The 12,500-nt window shown below is 41.6% G+C and overlaps 1 protein-coding gene across 1 annotated transcript in view; it reads right to left on the bottom strand.

Annotated features, from left to right (window-relative positions):
• The window catches only part of Sec22b (SEC22 homolog B, vesicle trafficking protein), a 21,821-nt gene that overhangs the window by 3,751 nt on the left and 5,570 nt on the right, over positions 1-12,500 (bottom strand). The window contains exons 2-4 of the mRNA XM_005357076.3: positions 11,749-11,858; positions 5,015-5,175; positions 3,414-3,560 (exon numbers count right to left, since the gene is read on the bottom strand). Coding sequence (XP_005357133.1) covers positions 3,414-3,560; positions 5,015-5,175; positions 11,749-11,858 — 418 coding nt within the window. The remainder of the gene's footprint in view (positions 1-3,413; positions 3,561-5,014; positions 5,176-11,748; positions 11,859-12,500) is intronic.

Raw genomic sequence — 12,500 nt, 5'->3', positions numbered from 1 at the left:
CTCTGTGTTTGAGTGCTTGACCCCACAGCTAGGGCACTGTTCTAGGACTATAAACCTTTCAGAGATGAGACCTGGCTGCACGAGTTGGGCTCTGATGAACTCTGCCCTCCTTCTGGTCAGCTCCTCCAGTTACTCTGAATGTGAGGAGGAAAGGAGCCCAGCTGCACACTCCCTAGCACCATGAACCTGACACGATCAACTGTATCCCCTCAAACTGTGAGCAAAAATAAACCTTCCTCCTCTAGGCTGCTTTGTCAGGTGTCTGAGCGCAGCAAGGAGAAAAGTAACTAATAGAACAGGGCCCAGAAAGACTCCCTTAGCTGACTGCCTACAACAAATGAGCACTCAAGAGGTGTGGAGTCCTCTCTATGCACTTAACGATCCTCTGAGGTAGTTTCTCATCTCACCAAGCAGGCAAATATACTTAAAGTCAGAAGTGCAAATCCTTGCCTCAGCGTGTCCGTCAGCTCTGCAGCCAACTAGAGCTCTGCAAGAGAGCCTTACCTTGTGGATAAATGGAAATACTAAAATTTGGGATTTAAAAAAAATTTTTATGTTAGTCTACTTTATCTCAGGTAGAAAGTCTAGGACAATAAAAATTACACATTTACTCACAATTTGATGTTTAAGGAGTATGAAGCTGTGTGCTGTGGTAACTGAGGACTGCTAACATAAAGGCTAAATTCTTCAGTACACAAAGGCAAGCCCCTGCTAGTAAATATGCAGCAACGTTGAATGTAAAAATATTTATTATGGAATCTGTTTGCAACCATTATAATGAGAAATACAAAAGTATGTAAAACACACAAAACTCATAGCAATCTTCAAAAAACTAGGGGCTGGGGAGATGGCTTAGTTTGCAAAAAAAACTGCCACTCAGACGTGAGGAACACAGAAGCCAGGTGTGGCATGTGTCTGGATGCCCAGCACCAGGCAGCAGAGACAGGCAGGTCCCAGGAGCTCCAGGCTCAGAGAGAGATCCTGATTGAATAAATAAGGTGGAGAGCAGCAGAGAAATACCAGGCGTCAACATCTGGCCTCCACAAACCCAAGCACAGATATACAGTTGCAGGCACACACCCACACAAAGCCTGTATGGATACTACATGCACACGAATAAAAACCAAACATACAAGCACACAACTTAAGAGCTTACATGTACATATTCATGTTCAAATAACATTAAACATCACATATATTTCAATCTAATCTAGCTATCTATAATTACTTAATTTTACATACTGACTTACTTTAACATGCCTAACAAACTCAGTGTGGCGGGACACACTGGTAATGCCAGCATTCAGGAAGCAGAAGCAAATGGGTCAAGGTGAACCAGGGCTACATCTGCAGACCAGGTGAATCTTTGTCTCAAGAAGCTGGAAAGGCAGCTCAGTTGTTAAAAGGGCCTGCTGCTCTTACAGAGGGACAGGTTCAATTCCCAGCATCAACATGATGGCTCACAACCATTCATAACTCCAGTTCCGGGTGGGGGGGGGTCTGGGGAGCATGCACAGATGCACACATGTGGCACATATACATACATGCAAACAGAACACTCATAAGCAGAAAATAAATTCAAAAATTTTTAAAAAGACCATCTCAAAACTACGAAACAAAATAAATATATTTAAGTAGTTATATTAAATATAGGTTTATGTATTATATAAAGTATACATTTAAGACACATTAATAAAAATATATAAAAATATCTGATATAGGCTAGGAAGAAGACTAAATGAATAAAGTATTTGCCACATATGCTGAGTTCAGATCCACGTAAAGCCAGATGCTGTACTCTGAAGCAAGAGGACAGGAGATGACACGAGAATCCCCAGAAGCTCACAGGCACGTGCGAAGACAAGAGACACTGTCTTGTGGTGTGGTGGCACATGCAACCCCCCCCCCCCGGGGTTTCTCAGTATAATATAGCCTTAGCTGTCCTGGAACTCACTTTATAGACCAGGGTGACCTTGAACTCACAGAAATCCCTCTGCCTCTGCCCACTGAGTGCAAGGACTTCAAGGTTGTGGCACAAACCTTTAATCCCAGAACAGGTGAATTTTTGTGAGTTCAAGGCCAGGTTGATCTATATAGTGAATTTCAGGCCAATCTGAGTTACATAGTAAAACACTATCTGAATTAAAAAAGAAAAAAAAAAGTCCAGGTGATGCTGGCATAAGCCTTTGATCCCAGCATTCAGGGGGCAAATCTCTGTGAGTCTGAGGCCAGTCTGGTCTACAGAGCAAGTCTATGACAGCTAGGGCAACATAGAGAAACCCTGTTGTGAAAAAACTAAAAAACAAATAAATTTTAAAAAATGTCTAAGTAACTTAAAAGGCAGAAGACAAGGATCAATACTTGAGGTTGCACACATAATCATATACACATACATGATAAACATATACACACAGAGAAGACTTTTTAAAATTGGCAAATAAACAAACACATTAGCTAATGGCTTAGGAGACAGCTCAGACGGTGAAGGGAGTGTTTTCCATGCAAGCACGAGGACTGGTAGTGAGTTCCCAGAACTGATCTAACAAAGTCAGTAATGGTGGCATATGAGTGTAATTTCAGAACTGGGCACCAGATAGGTGATCCCTGGGTCAGCCAGTCTTGCATAATTGGAAAACCAATTATAATTAGAAAAATAGGCCAGGGACAGACTGTCTCAAGAAACCCGAGGTGAATGGTACCCGAGGAACAACATTCAAAGCTGACTTGCTTCAGTACTCAGTACTCATGTGCACACGTGCAAACAAGCGAATACAAATGAATATACACGCTAATGATTGTGTAAACAAGGACTCTAAGAGTTCCAGGAAGGAGACAATGGGACCTGAGCTATAAGGACCAGCTAAGTGTCTTCAAGAGCCAGCTCTGAAAGGACAGGTGACTGTGGTCGGAACGCACAGGTGAGGATGCCAAGGAAGCCGACGTGGCTGGGACATCGTGCCTGTAGACTTGTGAGAAGGACGTATTTGCGTTCCCCTCACTTTCTGGATTTAGAACACAACAGAGATTTAATAACTGACAGGATGATGAAGAAGCTGAGAGCAGACTAGATGTTTTTATAGCCTTAGAGGAGGAACATCTTGGTGAAAATGGCGTCTCCTAACCTGACCTAGGAGCAGTAATGCTTCCCAAGGAGACATGGAGAACCTAACACTTCCTTGAACTTGCAGGAATGTTTCCTTAATTTGTACAGATGCTTCTGTATTCAATTTACTTAATTCTGTAAATCCTAAGAAACTGTAACTGCTTCTGTGAGTCCTTCACGCTGCTCTAGCGCACAGAACTAGTCATGCAAGGTAAAATCCCCAGCACACTGGAAGCTCTGCCGTGTAATCAGTTCCTGGGAGTCCCAGCTACACTCTGACAAGCTGTTCTCTGATTCCGCTTTCAGATACCTGAGAGTGCTTCTCCCCGCTGCAAGACTTCTTCAATATTGGCCACCATGATCCTCTGCACATCTTGCAATTCAGTGTTGATGGAGCCGAGGTTTCTCCGAGCACGGCTATCAATGTAGAGCTTCTTGGTCTTCTGAATAAAGGTATCTAGAATGATGAAAGACAACCATTAACAATTTTCCTGTCCATCAAGCCACTGAAATAGGCCATCAAGACTTGAGTCTACTCCAAGATTGGCCACTGCCCACTGCCGTGAGTTTATTCCTACATCTGCCATCTCTCTGCTGCTGACTTTGGCCTCCTTGTGAAGTGTTAAGACAACTATTCAGGTGAACTGTCCAGGGACACCTCTGAGTTTGAGGCATTTACTATTAGAATCCATAGAGAAATTAAGCTCCATTCTAGTACCCTTTACCAAAAACAGAAAAATTTCAAATGTATTCAGAGAACCTCTGGGTTCCATTACTTAATTCTACACATGCCCTGAAATAACACTGGCAACACTTTATCAGCACAGCCTAAAATGGCAAAGAGTTAGATCAGCAGTCTATCTTCCAAATTTACCCCACAATTCAACTTCAAATCACATGTGATAAAAAGCATCCAAAATCACCAATACAGAACTGCGGGAATGACCTATTAGAAATATGTTCAACTCCTGCTAAAACAATTACTGACGTTTATGCTGATACCTGACTTGGCTTTCAATCCCTGCTCCAGTCTCCTGCACTCTGAGATGCTGGCCTGTGTGGAGCACATCGGGTTTAGGCCATGAAGGATCTCCAGCAGTCAGAGGGAGCAGGCAGTACACTTGTCTTACTATTCCCTTGGATTTACTAAATCTATCATCCAGAAAAATATCATTTAGAAAATTATATATCATAAAAATTAGCATTAGGCAATTTTTTTTCTCTATTACTAAAAGCAAGATGATGCACCTGTCTAACAAACCTGAAAACTTTAGAAATTCTAACACATAATAGTGCTTCTCTTTTGACTAAGGATTTCAGCAATGTATTCTGGTTCTGCCTATTCTAGCTCCTGGGGCTTATCATGCACAGGTCATATCCTGTGACCTACTGACACCACAATCTTTTACAGGTCTGACTGGTGCTGAACCTTCCCATAATTCCTGTGCAAACACAGACTCACACTTGCTACTTCTGAGTGTAGCAAACAGGGTTTCCAAATACCAGATATTTTCTAATTAGAGGTTCTTATTCCACTGAAAAAAAATTATCATCTTTACTGATTTCCAAATTCTGATTTCATAAAATTAGTCTCACTTTGTTTGTCTATAGATAGGCGAAAAGAGCTCAGTATGACGAGGTAGCCAAGTATACTGTCATGCAGAATCTGTCACACAGACTAAACTACAGAAAGGCACATGGGGAGCAGGATAAAACACTGGAAAAGTTTACTGATAAGAAGGAAGCCTTCTTCATTCAAAGAGACAAAAAGATAAGTTGGAGAAAAGACAGAATCAAACTCTTCCTATTACTTAACTAGGCAAATTCCACAGGAATATTATAGCCAGTGTATCAGAAAGTTTCTCCACAATGTTTACTCCCTTAACAGAGAAACGCAGGGTCTAGTCTTACCAAATTCGATGAAGGAATAGGGCCTAGACACGGTGGGCACCTTCTTCCCATGCTGCTCATCAAATTCCGAGTGCAAGTCCTCCAGGTAGGCAAAGGCCAACTTCTTAGGGAAGGCAGCTTCACACAAGACCAAGTAACACACGCCCTGCTCAATAATGTAGCTGGAGGAAAAAGCAGGACACAGTTACACATGAAGGACCCGTACTTCATGCTGAGGCTGACTTTTAGGGCCACATCAGCTTTTGAAAACTCTGACCTGAGTAAAACGGTTCACTTCAGATCACAAATTGTTAGAACCAAGAAGCCAACTATCTTTCCACTACTAAATATGTATCCAAAAGAACAGAGCTGCCAAGGCTGGCTCAGCATCAAGGACACTTGTTCTTGAAAAGGATCTGAGTTCGTTCTCAGCACTCACAGTGTAGCTCACAACCATCTGTACCTCTAGTTCCAGAGGATTTGAACACCTTTTCTGACCCCTGTGACCAGCAGGCACGTGCACACATACACTGGCATACACATGCAGCAGAAAACTCATATACATAAAATAGGAGAAACACCCACAAGAGAGTAGGAATATTGTGACTGTTTATTAATCACACAATTATTCAATTAATATATATTAAGATCTAAGAGGTTATTTTTGAAAGCTACAAGTGTGACTTCATCCATCCTTTGACCCTGTATGACAAAAATATTAGTGTACACACATTAAAGTCCTTCCATCTACGACATAAAATAGAACTAAAAATTTATGGAGGACAAAATGTTGAAATTTAAATGAGATAGCGTTTACTGGCACAGAAAAAGTCACCTAAAAAGAGCCAAGCTGCCTATTTCTGGTTGAAAGAAGGTTGTAGAATATTACTTTAACTAGGCAGAGGTGTGCTGCATTTGTTTCTGCTGACTATGTTAAAGATGTAAAGACGTGTTGTTTATGCTGTATTTGTTTAACTATGGAAAGATGTGTTGCTGTTTCACCTTGCCTGCCTAAGGCACCTGACTGGTCTAATAAAAAACTGACTGGCCAATATCTGGGCAGGAGAGGGATAGGTGGGGCTGGTGGGCAAAGAGAATAAGTAGGAGGTGAAAGAAAAAGAAGAAGGAGGAGAGAATGAGGGAGGAAGAAAGGGAGATGCCTGGGGCCAGCCAGGCACTATCAGCCAACAGGCAGAGCAGGAAAAAAAGGTAAAAAACCACCAAGGCAAAAGGTAGATAAAGAGAACCAGGTTAATTTAAGTTAAAAGAGGCATCCAGAAACAAGCCCAAGCTTGGCCAAACATCCAAAGCTAATGATAAGTCTCCATGTCGTGACTGGGAACTGGTTGGTAGCACAAAAGGAAAAGCCAGGTACAGAGGAATTCTAAGCAACTGGGTAAGTGTCAACAGTGAAACTGACTCCTTTCTGTGGCAGTGAGCACTCTGGCATTCTGGAAAGGAAGGGCTTTGTGACTACAGGCTAACGGGCTATTCTTGAAGAAAGTTAAGCTACTAAAGCTTTTCAAAGCTTTTATTCACGGTACTCTATCCTACAAAACATATACTAATAGAGCTCATAAATGCAGTGGACAAAGTCAGAGGTTCTTTGCTTTGGATGGTTTAAAAGCACAAATTCAGACACACATTCGCATCTCTGCCTTCTGTTCCTGACTGAGGCATCCTAGAGTCCTATAAGGGACATCTAAAGACTTATGTACTCTCTCAGGCAGGGAGTAGTGTGTATGACACTGCTGTCCTCCCCTCGCACGGGCACCTGAATTCACTGACCTCCTTAACTTTAATCTGTGCCACCATTTATGCTAGTTTCCTTCCCAGAGGAGTAAACAGGACTTACTGCCTGACTTCAAAGCTACAAGGACACACACTACCAATAAAATAAAGGCATATTCTCGTAGTGTCCATAGCCTTTCCGATGAAACAGTCACCTTCATCACAGTCAAATGGGACGTGTCTATGACAAACCAGACCCCACACACTTGCTTCAGATAGTCTTTCTCACGGAGGTGCTTTTCCACACCTGGACAAATTCCGTTCCTTCTCTCCTGTTCAAGCCTCTGTAATCTCTTTTTTTCTGTGAAACTTTTATAATTCCTTTTCTTCTAGTCCCTTTCTTCAAACACCCAAATAGGAATTTATTGCTTTCTTCAAAGCACTTCATTTTCACTTCTTGTTCTAGAAGTTTCAGCTTCTTTATCGAGGTTTATGTTGGGGTTAAACCCCACTAAACCTCTCAGGATTCAGAAGGATCGCTACAGCAGGCGAAAACCTGACTAATGAGGTCTGAGGGTAAGCGAAATAAATTAGCTACAGAAGTCTTTTTACGACGTCCCATTTACTCTCTGTTCGCTGTAATGCTCTCTTGATGCTGCCCTTTCAGGTGTTCCTCCTCCACGGTCCTCACTGTTCTACCCCCCCACTAGGTTTCTAGTTTATATACGCACATAGCTATCAAGCAGACATTATTTTAGGGCTAACAGGAAGGATAAAAGACTGATAAGGTAGTGCCTTATATCTCGGAATGGGTGTGGCTGTGAAGCTCCCCAGGGAGGATTAGAATGGAGCTTGGCCCTCAGGGTGCTGGATCTGCAGGCACCCAGGTGAGAAGGAATTTCTTTCTCTGGGGCTGTTTTTTTTCCTGCAAAGGTACAAACAGTTAATTTCCTAGACTAAGACCTTGTTTCAAATGAAAGGTGAAGGTAAGTACAGAATATTAATAACTTGTTAGGGTAGAGCAAAGACCAGTGGATTACACCTTCCTGAGAGACCTGTTATCAGTAAGAGCAGACATGCTGTCCTCTGCTCAGTGTCTCCTGCTCAGGGCTCTTCTTGTCAATAAGTAATGCCAATAAGGATAGTTGTGGGGAGTAGCTTATGTAGATTTGACCATGAGAACAAAGGTTTGGCTGAGTGAATGCTTTCACACCAGGGCCCCGCAGTATGGGGAAAGGTATACAGTTGTCAGTACAGGAAGTCAATCAGGTTTAAAGAGTGATAATCTGCTGGGGTATTTGGGGATGATTTCACAAGGTTTCTACAGAACTGTCAGTGACCATCCAAAAGACAGCTGTTCCCGAAGCTTTGCAAATCTGGTTCCCCACAAGTTGTACACTTGTGGGTGTGTCTGTGAATTGGTCAGCTGAACATTCACTGTATGTGCTTGGGGCTCACAACTCTTCTTATCTGGTGGATTGTGACCCTATATGGCACTGTTTAGAAGAATGTAGAACTCTGGAAAATCTGGCAACACCAGAACGTTTCTGAATGAGCAAAACAAAATGGAAACTGGAACCCGTATGAACAAGGCATTTCTTTCAGGGCTCTGCAACAATGCATGACACGCTTTCGCTGCAGCCTCACTTCTGAACACAGGTGTCAACACATGTTCCTACAAATGCCTGGAACACACGAGCTCAGTTCTGAGGCTGCTCTGTCACGAACTGAAGTGTTCCTTTGTGGACTATAGCAAGTTTTCTGCTCTTAGAGAATAAATAATAATTTTATAATAGAAAACAAAGACATTTCCCTATCATTATTCCTCACTATGTAACTATCAAAGTAGTATTCATTTTACTATTAGTCATGTTTGATTTTAAAGCCTGCTATTTCAGTTGCATTAAAAAAAATAAAATCATTAAATGACTTTTGGCTTGAAATCTGGACAGAATTCCCACCAATTTCTGAAATGGCCTTCACCATGCTTCTGCTATCTTGCACTACATACTTATGCAAAGCAGCATCCTCAGCATTGAAGACTATAAAATCAAAATGAAGATAAACTCTGAAAAACACTGATGATGCTCTATACCCTGCAGAATCAAACACTCAGTCAGCTCAATCCTTTATGTAAAAATAAGACACATTCATCTCATGAGCGGGTAAATTTGCTTATGTTTTAACAAAATAACAAATTTAGTTATACACCAAAGAATGACTTAAAAATAAAATTTTGAATAATTTATGACCAGTAAATATTTGTGTGCCCATTTTATGTACCTATATATTCAGTCACGTAAAAATTTCATGGACAGAAAAGTAGGTGGAAAAGTTTAACAAGCCCTGCTTTAAAGCACTGTGGTCATTTGATGTGCCTCTATTAGGAGAACACTGGCCCATTAGGAGGTGTGGGCATCCAGGAGACAATACAAGGTCCGGCAAAGAAGAAGCCTTTACTAGCTCTTCAGCAGAAAGAAAAAAGCCAAGACTCTGCAAGTCCTACAGGAATCAGAAGAAAATCTCTTTCCAAGTCCACTAACTCTTTCCTAGGCCTTTTGTCCTCTAGTGCACGTAGAGCTACACGATCGCCCTACAGCATCTTCTGCAGGATGCATCCAGGGTGCATCCTAACACAAGGTCAAACAATATTTGCAAAAAATCCATGTGTATCTTTTTTTAGACTTCAAATCATCTTAAATACCTAATAGAGTATAAATGCCTTGTTAATAGCTGTTATGTTGTTTAGGTAATGATAAGAAGAAATAAACCACAAAACCCATGTCTGTTTAGAACAGATACAAGTTTTTAACATATTCTCAATACATGGTTCTTTGCTGTGGACATGGCTTCCACAGAGGCAGAACCTGTAGACATGGAAGATAACTGTATATATGTATATATGTATATAATTAAATGGATACATCTGTACTCTTTTGGCTAAGTTGTCTAGGCTGCTAGTCTCAGCTCATGGGCTCCTACAGGTCTCCTGCATTAACCTATAGGCGCATGCTACCTCATATGACCAAATGGCTCTCTTTTGGTGTTAATTAAAGTATCTTTTTTTTTTAAGATTTATTTATTTATTATGTACACAGTGTTCAGCCTCCATGCCTGCAGGCCAGAAGAGGGCACCAGATCTCATTACAGATGGTTGTGAGCCACCATGTGGTTGCTGGGAATTGAACTCAGGACCTCTGGAAGAGCAGTCAGTGCTCTTAACCTCTGAGCCATCTCTCCAGCCCCTAATCAAAGTATCTTTAAAAATGCCTCAGATAATATGTAATTACCTTATAAAATGTGGTGTCCACCATTTTCTTTTTAAAGCATACCTGACTTTGATAAGCTGAAGTACTTTTGCTTGCAATGTTGCTTATCAGCCGTTTGGTTTTCAGCAAGTAGCTCCCCCTTGTCCTAGCAGACCTTTCCACCTGAGCTGCTTGCTGTCACAACGAAGCTTACTTAGCTGATCCTCCTTTACTTTGTTGTGAATTTCTATAACATCTTTCCTTTTCAATCTTTTCTGATTTTTAAAGATTCAACTTGGCATGTATCATTTAACACCAATTATCTATAGATTAAAAATCCAATAAAGATGGTTGATACTGCTGACTTGACAGGATCTAGAAGTGACTCCTTGAGGGAGTTTCTACACTGCCTTAACCGAGACGGAAGACCAACCCTAAACTTCAGGGCTCTGTGGACTGACATCCAGGGCTGGTGGAGCAGGCTGAGCAGCAGCACTCCTCTCTGCTTCCCACCTACAGATGCAGGGGGAGCAGCTGTCTCGAGCCCTCCCCACTGTGACTTTACTGCTGTCATGGAGACAGAAATAAACCCTTCTCCTTTATTTTGCTTCTGATAGGTTCTCCGGTACAGCGCTGAGAAAGAAGCACAGTTCCTTCCCCTCCTCTGGAGGGCCTGGGGATACTGGTATGGAGGGTCTTTTCTAGCATGTATGAGGACACTGAGTTCAAGCCCCAGAATAAAACCACCACTTCCACAGCCACCGACTTTGATGCTTTTAAATTCTTTTATAGTTTTTAAATATTATTGTCTATTCTCTATGTATCAAGCAACATGCTAAAAACTTATGAATCTCCTTAAAGTCCTTGTAGAGAAATCCTCTGAAGAGAAAACCTTGGAGATGTTATATTACTTTGGTTGGTAACATCTTTGAGCCATTTGTGTCTGGCTCCAAGATGTTTCTAAAGCAAGAAGTTACCTATCATTACATGACAGGTATGGAATAGAATTTGCTGGGCACAGGTTAACAATTTAAATTACCATAAGCATGTTAAGTTAAAAAAAAATTAAGAGTTCAGTTTTCTAGAAAGAAGGCCAGAAAAAGTGCTTCCACAAAGAGACTAGTTTTAAAGATATCTTTATGTTTAAGAAACTGTTACTTTTATGGGCTGGGGAGATGGCTTAGTCAGTAAACTACATGTCTTGCAAGTTTGAAGCCCCAACAACACACGTTTGTTGTTGTTTTATGCGTTAGGTGTGGTGACACACATTTATAACCCCAGCACTGGAGAAGGAGACAGGCAGAGATCCCTGGGGCTCACTCCAGCTAGCTTAGCCTACTTGGGAGATCTGGGCCAGTGAGAGAGACGATTGTGGACAGAGCCTGAGGCTGTCCCCAGGCTGTCCTCTGGCACTGCACAAGTGTGCACACATGCACGTACTCTTGCACAAAGCCTCACACGAGGAAACAACACTGCTACTTTCTAAAAAATGTTTTTAAAAAGATGCGTATATGCATTTATTTTTAAATGCATTTAAAAACAGAGTATATGGGGCAGGTATGTGTGTGAGTGGAGGCAACACGGAAGTGTACAAGAGAACATCTGATGCTCCGGAGCTAGAATTACAGGTGGCTGTGAGCCACTTGACAGGGTGCTAGGAACGGAACCTGGTCCTCTACAAGGACAGGAAGTGCTCTTCACCACTGAGCCATCTCCCCAGCCCTACTGTTGAGTCTCATACTTAAATGATCACAAGGAAATCAGAGCTATACTCACTGAAAAGTCATGGCTCCTGCTTCCAAGGTACATCTGGTAGGGGACTGTTCGTTCAACTTTCGAAAGAGCTGCTTAGCCTGACTCTGATACTGTTGAAGGTCCCGGCCTGACTGAAAGAAGATAACTTCATTGAAGAATTTAACACACACACACAAAGCTCTGTCAGTTAGAAGCAGCATGATATCACAAGAATACTCTGTAAATAAAGTCCTTCATTTAGTGGTTAATAAGATTCATTTCAATAAAGAAAAATGTCTAACTTTTAGAACAAATAAGAAAATCTAATTCCTAGTTTTTCCAAGACCCCAGTACTTAGTTGCTAAGAAGCAAAAGTGTGTATGTCAACTACATGTAAGGCACCCAGTGTTCTCTTTACCATGAGGGTACTATCCTCTTCCTCACCCACTTCCCTCACAGCTCCTGGCATGAAACCACACATCCTGTGACACACCCTGGAGAAAGTTCTCAGAACCAAAGGCCGGTGACTCTGATTTTGATGTTGGAGTATCAACAAGAATCTTCCACAAAAGTGGAAGAGCATTTAAGTAAAACTATCTGTGACTGAAAACTCCATGGACACTACTACTGTAACTAGGCAGAAAGGCCAACTATCCTTTATTACCAGAGTCTTTTTGACTCTCCAGTCTAGGCAGCAAATGTGAACTCAGAGAGATATGTGTAAAACGGATAACACTCAAATGGAACAGTTAGTATTTCTCTGAACAATTTCTTTCTTTTTTTTTTTTTTTTTT

The sequence above is a fragment of the Microtus ochrogaster genome, chromosome 21, assembly GCF_000317375.1.
Source record: "Microtus ochrogaster isolate Prairie Vole_2 chromosome 21, MicOch1.0, whole genome shotgun sequence".
Lineage (NCBI taxonomy): Eukaryota > Metazoa > Chordata > Mammalia > Rodentia > Cricetidae > Microtus > Microtus ochrogaster.
Note: the sequence above shows the minus strand (reverse complement) of the source record. Positions and strands in the feature narration are given on the sequence as shown.